Below are 14,479 nucleotides of genomic sequence, written 5' to 3'. Positions count from 1 at the left end.
TCAGCTATGCGCCTTATACAAAGGAAATAATTGAACAGGCCCGGAACCTACATCGCCCGTTAGATCATCTACTTGGCATGTTTTCGTGTTGATATAGTCTGCAGACCTGTTTGAGTTTTTGCTAGGGTAACGTGTATGGGCATCAACTTGTTTCCCGCTTCTATGATAACTGGACTACATCCACGCCAATCTATCCCCGTTCGCCTACCCTAATGTCTCGGTATATACCAGATCGAGCGCTCAGCTTTCCTAGCAGCTTCGCTTGAGACTTCAACCTCGACCGTTACCGTGCTTCCATCTAACCGACCAATGTTCCCTGCATATTGTTCACCGGGACGCAAAGGTCTTAGCTTAGGTGTGGCTGATGCCGACGTCGATGCCGACGCCGATGCTGACGGCCTCTCATCCGACGATGAGGCAGAACACGCTTTTTCTAGTGTCGGTCGTCTAGGTTTTGATGATCGTTCTTGGGTAACAGGCAGTTGGATTGGGGCGCCATTATTGCATACAGGTATACATGGAGGGTGCACGATGGTTTTCGTGCGTTTCTTCGGTGAAGTGCTGGAAGTCGTGGTTGTCGAGAAGGAGCTTGCACTCGTTCGGTCACTAGAAGGGGATAGTGAACGAGTTGATGATGATGATGAACTTTGGTCGGCCGTGTATCCAGACGTTGCGGGCGAAGTGCCAAAGAGGCATAAGTAAGACATCTTGCGTGTCTATAAGTTGGACTCAGGGAGGGAGTGTGACCAGTCGATTGCTATTTGCTTTGCGTTCAGATGTCGTAAGGCTTGTCCAAAGTCTCACGGGGGCTAAGGTGCGTCGTTTAACCAGGTGGCTGCGCCTTCATTCATACAACCGATTTGGCGAAGGTCTTTCGGAATCGTTGCTAGCGAGCCGGTTGAGTCTGAGTGGGTTTGGCGGAACATTATGGCGCTTTGGAGTATGTGATGCAACCACTGTATCGTGAATGGACCTTATCGCTGAAGAGTAAGTGAATAGTGTCAGACAGCGTGAAGAAACGAAAAGCACAGGCGAGTTCTTTTGACACAGTCTCATTTGGTATAGTACTGTATCCACAGTGCTCGATCAAAATCTCCAGAAGCTGGCTGATACCAGTCATACTCATAGTAGTAGCAACGTTCACCTGGGAATAATAACGCCTTTCCAATGCCAAACGCCAGCGGCTATGCATCCCTCCAGTCAATGCAATCGCTATGTCGGAACCCATAAAATCATAATACAATCGTGTCGTGCCATTTTGCGCCATTCCCATGCTAAAACGCCTTAAGATCCCAACTTTTGCTTGCGTCGGTCATCGTTGCATGTACATGCCGGTGGTGACCATAACATTGCCATAGCGCTCGTTAGCGCGCCAGAGGTACTTTAGGAAAACGATAGCTTTCAGGTAGACTTTCATAATGCGCCTCCGTCGGACGCGATCGGCTTCCAAAATTTTGCGCAGTGCCTTGGAGACAGCAAAAGGTGAGGCGACCTTGCGGGATGGTGACTGGATGATGGCGGGCCACGACGTCGCTCGGGTCAGCGTCGGCGGACTCAGGTCGGAAACCTCGGGTAAGAAAGCCGCTGGGGTCTCGGGCGCGTCGTTCAGTGAAGCAGGACCGAATTGGGCGTCGAGAGGTTCATACTCGAAGACTTCTGGAATGCTTCCAAGCGTGGGAGAGAAGGCCGCTGAGCGGGGAGTGCCGGGTTGGTGTGACATTTGAGTGGTAGTATTTTCTTTTGGTGGTGACTGTCCTCTTCTTGGTGGTGAGGGACGGGCAGGTTGATGTTGCTGCTTGGGTGCGCGTGGTGAGAGTTGGATGGAGGGTTGGCTGGCTGGCCAGAGCGGAACGGAGAAACGCCTAAACATGGAGCCCGTTTGTTTTGCTGACTGATTGAGGAGAGCGTCGCATCGTTGCGGTGAAAACAGCAGCATGTCGGACAGTGAATGTGTTGCACGACGAGGCTGAGGTGAGGACGAGATTGGGAAAACGAAGGAAAGCAAAGCGCTGGCGGCACCGCGGATTAAGGCTGACTTTCACCCATTGTTAGTCGTGTGTATAAACAGTTAATCCCCGCTTTTGCAGGACGGGAAGGGCACTAGGCACTGGGGCCCAATGATGTTAGCATACGGGCGACGGTGATCGTGTGGACAAACGCGTTTGTTTTGCAGACAACACACTGGCAAGCCACTTCCCGTGGTCACACGAGCTGGGAGCACGCTGACCTTTGACGAGAAGACGCGTCGCTGCTGCCTCACACTCCTGGGTGGTTTGCGAGGAGGTGAATATTACCCCGCTCAGGCATTGTGCGATTGTAGATGAGGCATGACGTCGCTATGGAAAAAGTTTGGATCGAGAGATCGAGAACTCACATCAACCGGCGCAGAAGCCGCCAACGGTAACGCTAGCCTCTAGCCCAATCACGCGTGAGACGCCCCTTCCTGTCCCCAACTCCTTCACACCACCATTGACTGCCTCTACCACATGGCCAGGGTGATACGCCGTCTGTGTGCAGCCGCCTGATGCAGCGCATCGCAGATGCAAGCGTGCGTGTCCTTTGATGCGTCACCGGGTAGTCAGAGCCCTGCCATGTCGCTTTCAGCTGGCTTGTCCTCCGCGGACTGCCCTTGCCGTGGCCTGCGTCTCACCGATGAGGGCATGCTCAGGCTTTGCACGTTTCACGGCGACGCCCAGCAAAGATAGGCATCAACTGAGCAGTAATCATCTTCTGCGCTGAGATAGATGCAGAAGGTCCTCGGCACCCTTGTACGGCGGTAACCTACCGCCTGCTTGGGATGCGGAGAAGCCAAAGCTATACAGCACCAAAGTTCCTCCCATCTCCCGCTGCAGGTCTGCCTGTCTGCCATTGCCTCCGCGACGTCGCTTACGACGGATTCTTTCGCTTTTGCTACTACTCTGCTTAGCCGCCTCTAGCATCGACTAGGCTGCCTGACTCCGAGTCACCATCAGCAAAATGACGTACACCAGGAAGCAGGTCGTGACTTGCATCAGCGTGCTAGTAGGGTCTCATACGGTGCGAGCTTTCACGTGCGCGTTCTAACAGTATCCAGTATCTCGTCATCGCAACCGCGCTCGCAGGGTAGACTCACATCGTAACCGACGATGCTAGAAGCGCGCTAACACGCCTAGGTGGGCTGCCTCCCGCGCGAACGCTCGTTCTGTGCCCATCTCCGACACATTGACCGGCTTCACTACGGCTCTACCCATCGTCTCAGGCCTCCTGCTCGAGTGCGGCTATGACTTCACGCGTCGGCAAGAGCGTCGCAAGCATCTGGCGCGCGGCGAGATCCAGCGCCCGCCACTCGTAATCATCGCGAACACGCTCATCTTCATCTACTCGTCGGTCGTCATTACCCTCGTCGGCACTCATGCCGCGCCGCCTTCTGGATTAGACTGCGGATTGCGCGAGCGCTGGCAGACGTTGTTCAAGCACAAGGATGCGAGTGCCATCCGCCAGATCCAGGATGCCTTTGAGTGCTGTGGCCTAGCCAACGCGCGCGACATGGCATGGCCTTTCCCAGACAAGACACACAAAGCCGACGCATGCCAGATCACGTATGCTGGCAGAGCTGATGGCTGCTTTAGGTTTTGGAAGGCTGAGGAGCAAGTAGTTGCCGGCATGCTCATGTCCGTCGTGGGCATGGTTTTCATCTGGCAGGTACGTAGTGGGGTTGTAGCGCTCTGAGATGCCAATGCTAATTTGACTCCCTAGATCCTTATCATCGCCATCCCCACACAGAAAGAGTCGTGGCTGCATCGCATCGCGCCAGAACGCATCTCCCGCATGATCGCCGACGAGCGCAACGGCGACACCGAGCCTCGACGAGCCATCGATTACATACCCGGCTACAACAGCAACCGCTACTCTGACCGCATCGAGGAGGAGACTGAAGAAGACATCCAGGACTCAGTCCGTGCTATTGAGGAGGGCAATCGCCGCCTCGATGGCGCGCTGCCCGGGCATGTTGACCGCGACCAGCAGCCTAGTGTCGAGAACGAATGGGCGAGGAACTAGGTCGTTGCACACATGCGGGCTGTGGCAGTTTGCAAAAACACGCTCGATGTTCGGGAAGCGGCATGGCACAAATATGGGGTGCTAATTCTGCGCGAAGTCGCAGCTCTGCGCATCTTGACACTGGTCATATCATCCTGACTGCGACTAGAGGCGGGCACACACAAGGCCAGTTCGGCTGGTCTAGCGTATAGTCTATGAGACAACATCGTCCACGACTGTAGTGTCGTCTTCAGCATGTCTTTCCCGAGTCAGACAGCATGGGCTGTTCCAAACAATGCAACGTAGTGTCTTATATCGTCAACCATGACTATTTCGCGCATACTTTCGACCGCTTTTCATTCACAATGCACTTCAACCTCGTTCGTATATACTCAAATCAACATGTTTGCTCACAGCGGACTGCTCAAGGCAGACCGACAGAGCGGTTTAATAGACTTATAAAACGTTCGACTATCGAGTCCTATATACCCGCAGACCCTCAGAATCGACATTTCACACGCACACTAGCAAGTATCACCCAACTCTATAATGTCTTCAACGAACAACACCACCACCTATCTCTTTTCGAACAGGCCGCGCCTAAATAGTGTAAACACAGCCCACACGTTCGATGACATTCTCCCACCAGAGAGAATGACGACATGGGAAGACTTGGACGCCAAAAAGAAGGACAAACTGTCCCACAAGGTCAGATCCAAGGTGGGGAGTACCGCAAAGTCCGCTTTGGCCAAGACCAAGGAGAAATTGGCGGAGGGCAAGGCGAAAAAAGAAGCCAAGAAGGCGGAGAAGGAGGAGGGGCAGAAGACAAGGATCGATTCCGTAGTGGATTGATTTAGTTGGTGGAAGAGGAGGATGGTCGTGCATAAGAATATGTAATGCGGTGAAATGAAGTTTGTTTGACAATTTAAATTCTGAGCTTGGTGATCACTGTATATCTGATCGAGTAGGCGTCCTAGTGGCTCTTATTGTTGCATACGTGTCGACTCTCTTGGGGAGAAAGTATTCACTCACTCCAGTGCTGATCGTTGATAGCCTGTATGAATGCATTGACTATTGACTCAGAGCTAAGAGGTGGGACGCTGTCTATGGTGCTCTAGCAATCTTTCTTGTCGGGATGGTTTGGTGATGAGAGCGTCAAATTACTCTCATAAGCGATACCCTATGCGCTGTATCTTTGTTTCGCTGCCATCCGGATCCCAGGCTATGACTCGTATTTGGTCTTCGATAGGTGATGCTTGATGGAGTTCTAACTCGTCGCTTACAGCTTCGTCCACGCAAGCAGACGCGAGACTGGTACTCGGCTCATAGAAGACCTCTTCATCATTATCCTGGAACTTGGAGTCTTCCCAATCGGGTGCATGCGCTTTTTCCAGACTGTTCCCATGCCTTTCCGTTGCTTCCTCGGTGTCTGTCGCTGTATCATCTTGGTCGAGTGGTGGAGGGTCTAGAGAGTCCTCCTGGTCGCTCTCGTGATCGTCGAGCTTTGACTCCTCTATAGGAATCGTGTCCTCATCTTTTTCAACTTCTTGATGCTTGGGTTGGACGACTGATTCGAGCAAGACATCATCGACTGGTGGTGTAGGTCCAGGATGCATGGGCGGTGGGCTGATAACGTCTGCATCGTCCTCGATTACTTTGATGGCCTCATTCTCCGGACTTTGGCTGGTGGTATCTTCAGTTCCAGAAGAACCATTATCGGGTAGATCGGCATCGTACACACGTAGCCATGGCGCATGTACCTGCTCAGTAGTACTACCGTGGTCGTCCGACAGCCGATGTAAACTTCCACTGACAGAGAACATAGGCACTCGATGATCGTTCACCGCAGCCTCCAGTAACGCAGCTTCTTGGCGCTCAAGCTCAGCTCTCTTTGCAGCAAACTCTCTCTTGATATCTGCTAATCTTCCGTCCAGTAACTGCTTGTTGCGTACAAGCTCTTCAATAGCATCATGAGTCCTCTGCCGTAAATTCGAGAGAAATACGTCGCATTTGTCGTCATGTAAGAGCTGCGCAAGAAGTACAGCATCGGTAAGGTGCTGTAAGAGTTCACCGGAAGACAGGCGAACTCGGTGGACGGCGTTATGTCGGAGCTGGATTACCGATTCCATGAGACTGGGCAAAGGCTTTACATCGCCTTTCACGTCGTCCAGGTTGAGTTGTTCTCGGTAGATGAGTAAAGTCCTGGCCCATTGGTTCAGTTCAACTGCCTCAGCGCAGTCCCAACCTTCTCGATATAAAAGCCCAGCTAGCCTCTCCTGAGCAAAATTGAAGCATGTCTTTTCAAGAGTGTATTGAACTCTGACGAGGATGCGGTGCTGGTCCCAGAGTGGTAAGGCTACGGAATCGAACGACTGCGTGTGAGAGGCTGCTTGAATTCTCATCAGCACGGCTTGAGAATACTTTGATTCCACATACCAGTCTCGATCTTCTCTCTCTCCTTCCTAGCTTTGAGCCTGTCACCGATACCCATGAGTTCCTCGGGACTATAGACCCCTTCTACGCGCTGCATAGCTGCTGCACTACTTGCTGCAGTGCTGGACTCGGTAACTGCTGGCTGCACAGCCGCTGCGCTGTTCGTTCCAGTCTGGAACACGGGGGCATTTACTGGACTGGGCTCATTCGAAAGGCTTCCAAAGACATCAGGAAAGCGTGTTTTCGCTTTCTCGGTTGAAGCAAAGACCTGGTTTCCTGACAGAGCGAAGGCTACCGCGGTAACACCTTCCACTCCATATGTTTGAACCAGAGGCGCAACCTTGGCGTCATATCTATACTTCTCAATATTCTTGCGAATCTTTTTCGCAGTGCTAGGCGGTGTTGGACCAATGCTGAAGATGTCCTTGAGCGCCAGGTACACTTGCTTCTCGGTCAACGGAGGAGCGGCCATGATTCTTTATAGTACAATTTCAGGTAAAAAGGGAGGGGAAGCAGTAGTATTGTACATCGCGTTTCCGGCCTTCGTGGCTAGCTATATGTAAAGGCGCCTCAACCGCTGCGCCTCAATGTTGCCTTGAGGAGCTTGCGCATAAACATTCACTCAGCTGGAAATGCACCCCGCGCCTGGATGTCTTGCCCAGCGAATGATTGACCCGGGTTGACGCCATACCTGTGGGCTAGGCTGCGAGCCTCAGGCGTGGCTTGCTTTCCGACGTGGCTTCCTGGCGTAGAAAGCCGAACACGGATCCCACTCCCGTCCAAATTGAGGCTCGGTACATAGCAAACGTCTGCCTGAATGGGGGGCTCGTGAATGCCTATAGTCTTAGGCCTGCGAATAATGCTCTCGCTGGTGTGTCGCGTCATATGAATCCATCGCGGTCGCAATGTGGTGGTATTGGAGAGAAGCAGGTGCGGTGCGGGCCGGCGGCAGGAGCCCTGACCCTTGAAATTCGCCGTTCCAGCCCCCCGAATTTGGCGCCCTCGTCTGACGCGACAATAACACGGTCGGCGCGCCAAAGCATTGCCATGGGTTCACGTCAATTAAGGCAAAAGCTGAACACTCTGGAGCCTACGTTAAGGCCAGGTTTTCTAATCTGCTTGTCTCATCACAGTGTAGTCTGCAGACCTGTTCAGTTTCTACATCTTTGAGGTGAAGTAAGATCACACCCAGAATAGCATGTCATTTGCGCAATGGGCGTTCGAAGGGTGAGCAAACCGGATCACGCATCGGAATCTTGCATATTGAAAAGTCTTGATGGAATCGCGCTCTCAGTTCGTGATCATATCGTCCTATGAGCAGAGCTCAGCACCTCGCCTACATAGCTACCTATACAACATCAACTACGCCTACTCCGTAACGAAAGTAGAGCTGTCCCATCCATACACCTTCTTCAAGCGCCGGGAGTAGATCAGAAGGAGTCGCCCCTCGATACTTGCCTGATGCGGCCGATGGAGCGTTAGATTCCTGCGCACTGACACCTTCTCAGGAGGAACAAACGTGTAGACCGAGCCGACTTTGGGGTCGATTATGAAGCCGAAGTCTGTCATGGCAGCTACAAAGGCATCCCAACGTACTGGGCTACGAGCTGCTGACGATCGAGAGAACAACGACGAGAAGACGGCGGCAGTGGAGGGTTTGACGTAGAAGGTCTCCTTTGATGAAACGGGCTGGTCATCTGTGGTGTCTTGTGGCGTTATGTCGTAGACGGGGGTTTGCGCCGGTCGTGTCTTCTCCTTCTGTTTGCGCTGCTCGATATTCGATGCTGGGGTCTCGGGAGCTGTTGGTGCTTTGTACTCGGCTTGGCCTTGACTAGCTTTTGCCTTTTGCTGCTCGTACTGTTGCTGGATGCTAGACGTGCAGTTCTCGACTAGATCCTGGTAAAGAAATCCGAGCTTCGTACCCGTCTTCTCAACGACATACTGATCCAGCGTTGCAAGAGCGCCTTCAGCCATTCCTGGTTCCAGCAAGTTGTCGATAGGAATGGCATACTCACCGAGATCTATGCCATCTTTCAGTGACCTCAGTTCCTTGTCCAGAGCTATATGACCTGGTACGAATGGCTGGCTTTTTTTGTGGTTCGGTGCGGGTAATTGCGCGACTAACGAAAGAGATTGGATGAAGGTGACGATGATGGCCAGGTCTCCGAGACAGTCGTATTCACGTTCCGAGAAATTGTCTCGCTCTAGCGGATGGGCTCGATGGAGATCTTCTAGCTTTTGAAGCCACTGCGCAGCCCCGGACCAGTTTGTATCCTCCTGGCAGAGTCGAAGCATGTAGTGTAACTGCGGGTTCTCTACTGTTAAAGACTCGGGGCTTCGCTTCAGCAAGATGCGCGGAACGTCGTCCTTTTGTACGGTCGACATGCGCTTGAACCACTTGCTGCCTCCCATGCCGACGGCCACACTACGTTTGAATCCGTTCTGAGCGCGCAGATACTCCAGATGGCAAGTGTTCGACAGCTCCTTGAGGATAGTCGCTCGGAACTGTTTGTCTGATGATTCCTTCAGCAAATCCATGAGACGGCCAATGTAGTTCCATGTGGCAGCGATCTTTACCGCGTTCTGGACGGCATCGAATACAGCACCGCTGATGTATTTGTCTGTATGTACAGGCAACATACGGCCCTTCTCGTCGGCAACAAGTTCTGGCCTACTGAAGAAGCAGAAGTTGACTTCATGGGCTAGAAGCGTAGGCTCAGTGGAGATGAGACTAATGAGATCTTCACGCGACGACCTCTGATCGTGAGCCATGTCGACGAGGTCTGAGAGCTCGAGCTTCTTCGGAGCCGAGTGTACGGACAACTTTGCTAGAGCTGCAGTCGCCTCGTCGGCTGGCTTCTTCGGGCGCTTCGTCTGGGTTCGCGTGGTAGACGCGGTGTCGAGAATGTCTTCAATGCTGATGTTGAGTAGCTGCATCATGTTCACCTGTCGCATGAGAATTAGCTCGCCAGTAGCTTGGGGTACTATGACTTGAGCTTGTATGGCCGGCTTCATGTTTGCCAAAACCTCTTCCCGCTTTTCTGCGAGGATCTGGACCGATTCGCCGTAGCCATCCTCCGTCAAGAAAAGCGTGTAACAGTTCTTGAATTGGGCGGCGTCTTGGAGCCGTAGGTTCTTCCTCTGCATCATATCAACTATATGCGCGTGATCGCCTGGACGTCCATTGAACCCTGTCGCGTATTGGTCTTTGAGTGGCAGGGTTGCCCGGTGCTTTAGCATATCGAGGAAGAAGTTTGATGAAGGGGCAGTGATGTCGCGTATATTCCATTCGGGGATGAACTTGTAGACATTCTCTAAGCTCGTATCTTCAGCATGCTTCAGGACAGCGCCATCACGAGAGCCAGCCTGCATGATTTTCTTGCGTTGTTCTTGGCTAAGCGAACGCCACCTCTCTTCGATCCGGGGGCCATGCTGTCGGTATTTGTTGGCAAGATCGCGATGGAGTTCCCTGAGTGTTTCGTTCATTTTGTCTGCGTTGGTGGGAGTTGGGCGTGGGAAGTGTGATTTGCCGGGGGTTTTGTCGCGGGTTGATCCAGGTACCACGCTAGAAATCGCTGTCGGCCGGACTGCACTAAGCCTATCTTGTCTTGGAGCGGTTGATCCAAGTCGTTCACGAGTGAGAGGTATCTGCGGTCAACACAATCATTGAGTTTGGATATCCCGAGCCTGATTGGAGGCAAACGATTACGATATTGAGTTGAGCCATAGTCCGATAGGTAGATCACGTACCTTGCGGCAGTCATGTTACGGCAGTGCTGCAAGCCACTTTACGCCACGAGCAGAATATGTGTACATTGTGCTTGTGTGTTGCATCTAGCGCAGCCTATCGGAAATGCATTGAGTTCTGGTTGGCGCGTGCCCGGACCAAAATCTAGCGTGTAGGCGCAATCGAGATAATTAAGGGTCTTTGAGCTGAGGACAGGTTCTGTATAAGGTACATGTCTCTCAATAATTAACAGCCATTTTGGAAGCGCCCTGCTACCCACACGACAGCTATGCCGCATGTTTTGGATCATGCATATGAATATCAAAGGCTCCCGCCATGCTCTGAACTCTGCAACTCAGATTTCTGATCAGTGAGATCGGTTTGTTCTCCATCCCTTGCTCGCATGGATTCGCACTGCCGCCGTCGGTCTTTGACGGCGTCTATGGCCTTTTTCGTCTCCATCTCTGCAATTCCAACATCGTCGAAGAAAGACACAATGCACCTGAAATCAACTATCGGCTCCGACAACCTCAATGGTCGTATGTCCACGGAAGCTATCATTGGCCTTATTGGTGTGGTTGTAGCCGTGTTGGGAATCGCCCCTTCGCTAGCGTGGTCCAAGCGGAGGAAGTCGCGCAGCGGATCCCGTCGCAGTCCTACCCCAGATGGTGCGTTCTCATGCTGCGCTCTTCCCACTTCAAAAGACGGCGAAGCTGACATGGAGACTTTTACTTAGAACTGATAAATTTCAACTATCCGACGTATGGCCATGCCTTCACACCGTTGCAATCGGCCAGTACCTGGGCGCTCACAGCTAGCGATGGCGAACAGGCACCGTCGCATGAACAGTATTATCATGTACACTATGAGCGATTGACGATACGAGGCTCGCTAAGATAATAGGTGTCGAGAAAGTCGAGGTAGCATGGTTTTAAGGGTTCCAAGGTTGGTTCACGGTCGACAGGAGTGTTGCATGTTCAGAAGTCTACCCACCGTATTACTATGGCATTCTATCATTCTCATTGAAAGCCCATTGCACGCTCTCCGTTGCCAAGTATGAAGCGTTTACAAGCCCGGGCTACACAGTAAACTCGCATGGGCGGCGAACTTCAAATACGGCTCGTCTGGGGCCGCGACGTGGAGACATGGTGAAAGAAGAAGCGGTATCGTCTTTTGTCCCGTGCTGGAAATGTATAGTCTCGTGCCGAAGCAAGCGTGGGCCTTCCAAGTTTGGGAGCAGAAGACGGAAGAAATTGCCGCCGCGGGGTCTCTTGCCATCGCTGCACCTTCTTCGTGCACGGTCTTGCTGCCGGATCTTCGCCTTGACGCTGGCGTATTTTACCACCCAAAACCTCCTCCGAGCCCCGCACACTCTTGTTGGCACCTGTTTGAAGCACGCCGCCCGCATGTTCCCCACACTGGCGTGCACTGCATTGCGAAAACCTCCTCCGAACTTCATACGAACGCTGTCTAGCCAATCAGAGGCCGAGCCGAAGATGGACAAAACATCTACGAAAACCTCCTCCGAACGGCACGAGAATTAGTGATCTGCCCACAATTCGTATAAAATGCCTTCCTCACAGCGCTCACTCCGCGCTCACTCATTCGACTATCTCTCTCTTTCTTGCTATCTCAAAGTATCAAGATCTTTGCTCATTTCCTAATCGCTCAAGATGGCTCCTCACAGACTGCAAGTCGCTGTTGCCGGTCTCGGCCGCATGGGCGCCCGACACGCTTTGAACATCTTGAACAAGACACCCCGCGCTGAGCTTGTCGCCGCATTCTCTCCAGATCAGCAAGAACTCAAATGGGGCAAAGAGCACCTCGAGCCATACGGCGTGACACTCTACGACGACTACAAGAAGATGCTCGCGCACAAAGGTCTCGAAGCTGTAGTGATCGGCACTGCAACCTCGGTACATGCTGAGGAGACTCTCCAAGCTATCGAGAAGGACCTACACGTCCTTTGCGAGAAGCCTCTCTCCACCAGTGTTCAGATTTGCCAAAACGTCGTCGACGCAGCTGCGAAGAAGCCGCATCTCAAGGTCATGTGCGGGTTCTCCCGACGTTTCGACGACAGCTACCAAGATGTTGCGAAGAAGATTGAGGAGGGCGCAATCGGCAGACCAACTGTTGTCCGGTCACAAACCTGCGACAGGCAACACCCTGACCCAGGTACGAAATGAAATAACTCACATCTTGAGGAGCTGTTTACTGACTGTCTCGCCTAGACTTCTTCGTTCAGTACGCTGCATGGTCTGGCGGTGTATTCGTCGACATGTCCGTGCACGACATCGATCTAACTCTATGGTACTTCGGCTCCAACGTGGTACCCAAGTCCATCTCCGCGAACGGTGTTGTCGCCATCCTGCCAGGCCTCAAGCAACACAAGGACTACGACAACGCCGTTGGTATCGTTGAGTTCTGGGACGGCAGAATCGCACACTACTACGCCTCTCGCATGATGACGCACGGTCAAGAGGATGTTACCGAGATTATCGGTACCGAGGGAAAGCTGACCGTCAACCTCAACCCCCAGAAGAACCTCGTCAACTACTACTCAAAGGCCGGCATCACCCGAGAGGTACCCAGCGACTACTGGGGTCGATTCGAGCCTGGCTTCGTCAAGGAGGCGAATGAGTTCACTGCGGCGTGCTTGGATAACACCCCTGTACCATTGGAGTTCCAGAACGCTGTCAAGGCTGTGCAGATCGGAGCTTGGTTGCAGGAGGCACTCGTCAGCGGGAAGCAGATTCGATTTGACGAAAGCGGCAAGCGTATCGACCGCGCAAACTTGTAGACTGGACATTTGCGTCGATCAGATGGAGCAGCTACAGTGAAACACTTACGTTTCCGTTCACCAATACCACCGCACTTCTACACCGTCCATTAGCTCTACCTCGTCTTTTGTTAATGCAAGCTTGCACACATACGCGTGTCGCTTTCTTCTCTTGGAGCCTTATCATTACCTACCTGGTGATCGCATATGCCGCAAAGCGTCAGCTTATCATGTTCTTGAAACCTGCGACGTGCGAAATCCGCTACCTGCCTGGATCGCTTCACCAAATTCAAAGAAAGCTACAAACACCCTGCAGTCTACATCAGTATTAAAATAGACTTTGGTAAAACTTAACGCAATGTAGGCTTCTTGGATACTTATTTCTTGTACCTGCTATGGGTGGCTAGGGCTGTGTACCTAGGTATTCTTCCCCTGGTTTGATGTGGCTTGTGGATTTACCCCTCATTCAGCTCCCTACCACAGCCAGTGACAGCCGTGCTGCAATTTAACGCCATGCCAGCACTCAGCCCCATACTGTAGGCTGTGCCTCTTATCGGTCCTATCGTCCCAGCTGGCGAGGCGCACTTATTTCAATCTTTCCAGATCACTTCCGCTTGATTTTCCACCTGAGCTTCTTCCAGAGCCCTCCACTACAACTTGGGGCCCGAACATGTGCTCGTGATGTCGGGCCTCCCCTCCAAACTAATGTCCGTCTTCTCTGCGACCAACGAGAACTATGCTGCGCTAGCAAATATCAAGTTCGATTTCTCCCTCGTCAAAATGGAAGCGCCAATCGAGTTTAGTGGTATTGCTTCCGGGCTCTCTACCAGAAGACGAGTTGAGGCTGAAGAAGGCCCTTCCCATAAGACAGCACGTCGGCTAGGGGCTTTGTTCGAAGATGTTGTGCCATCCACGCCAAAGCTGATATCTGCATACGGGCGGCGAATGTCGGAGATCATGAATGCCTCTGGAGTCAACGACATCGGCGCTGGACAGCATGGACCGTTCGAGCCATATGTTGGAGCGGATGTTACGACTCTCTGGGCTGCGGCAACATCTGGGATACCGGCTCTGGGCGTGTATCTCCTCAGTTGCCTATTGGCTCGCGCTTGGGACGCAAAAGTAGCTACAGCAATATGGGTAGAGATAGTTGCAGCAAGAAAGATCGAGATCGAAGAAGGACTCAAAAGCAACGGCAACGTGTCTGCCACCTCGCTCCTTGGTGCATGCCAAGACATCACGAGAAAAGATCTTGCTTTGTGGGACAGTAGTGCAAGAGCCTGGCTTCGCAGAGCGGACAAATCGAAACAATTTGCGCAACGTCAACTGTCGCTCATTGTTAGAAACATCAATACTCCAATCCCCGGGGGGCCTTCAACCTACGACCAAGTCATGAACGTGTGGAAGCGATCAATGCTGGCTGTCGAGCAATTTCTGTCCGGCAAACCACAGGACATCATCGATGGATCGGTATTCGTGGCGTTTTCTGCGTGGCACCTCTACCCAGATCTGATTGTGTTCAC

The 14,479-nt window shown here is 52.5% G+C and overlaps 4 protein-coding genes across 4 annotated transcripts; 2 read left to right on the top strand and 2 right to left on the bottom strand.

Moving 5' to 3' along the window:
• Nucleotides 1-2,976: 2,976 nt before the first annotated feature.
• On the top strand, nt 2,977-4,038 carry J4E78_006207 (uncharacterized protein; the record flags this gene model as incomplete). The annotated part of the gene is made up of 4 exons (XM_049366820.1): nt 2,977-3,021; nt 3,074-3,102; nt 3,153-3,681; nt 3,736-4,038. The coding sequence occupies 4 exons, from the start codon at nt 2,977-2,979 to the stop codon at nt 4,036-4,038; spliced, it is 906 nt and encodes a 301-aa protein (XP_049221526.1).
• Nucleotides 4,039-5,183: 1,145 nt separating this feature from the next.
• J4E78_006206 (uncharacterized protein) lies at nt 5,184-6,922 on the bottom strand (the record flags this gene model as incomplete). Its single annotated transcript, XM_049366819.1, has 2 exons — nt 5,184-6,373; nt 6,454-6,922. 2 exons carry the CDS (start codon nt 6,920-6,922, stop codon nt 5,184-5,186), a joined length of 1,659 nt encoding a protein of 552 aa, XP_049221525.1.
• Nucleotides 6,923-7,818: 896 nt separating this feature from the next.
• On the bottom strand, nt 7,819-9,936 carry J4E78_006205 (uncharacterized protein; the record flags this gene model as incomplete). The annotated part of the gene is made up of 1 exon (XM_049366818.1): nt 7,819-9,936. One exon carries the CDS (start codon nt 9,934-9,936, stop codon nt 7,819-7,821), a length of 2,118 nt encoding a protein of 705 aa, XP_049221524.1.
• A 1,914-nt stretch (nt 9,937-11,850) lies between these two features.
• J4E78_006204 (uncharacterized protein) lies at nt 11,851-12,977 on the top strand (the record flags this gene model as incomplete). Its single annotated transcript, XM_049366817.1, has 2 exons — nt 11,851-12,352; nt 12,409-12,977. The coding sequence occupies 2 exons, from the start codon at nt 11,851-11,853 to the stop codon at nt 12,975-12,977; spliced, it is 1,071 nt and encodes a 356-aa protein (XP_049221523.1).
• Between the last annotated feature and the right edge of the window lie 1,502 nt (nt 12,978-14,479).

Source organism: Alternaria triticimaculans (assembly GCF_023758025.1).
Source record: "Alternaria triticimaculans strain BMP 0046 chromosome Unknown scaffold_8, whole genome shotgun sequence".
Lineage (NCBI taxonomy): Eukaryota > Fungi > Ascomycota > Dothideomycetes > Pleosporales > Pleosporaceae > Alternaria > Alternaria triticimaculans.
Note: the sequence above shows the minus strand (reverse complement) of the source record. Positions and strands in the feature narration are given on the sequence as shown.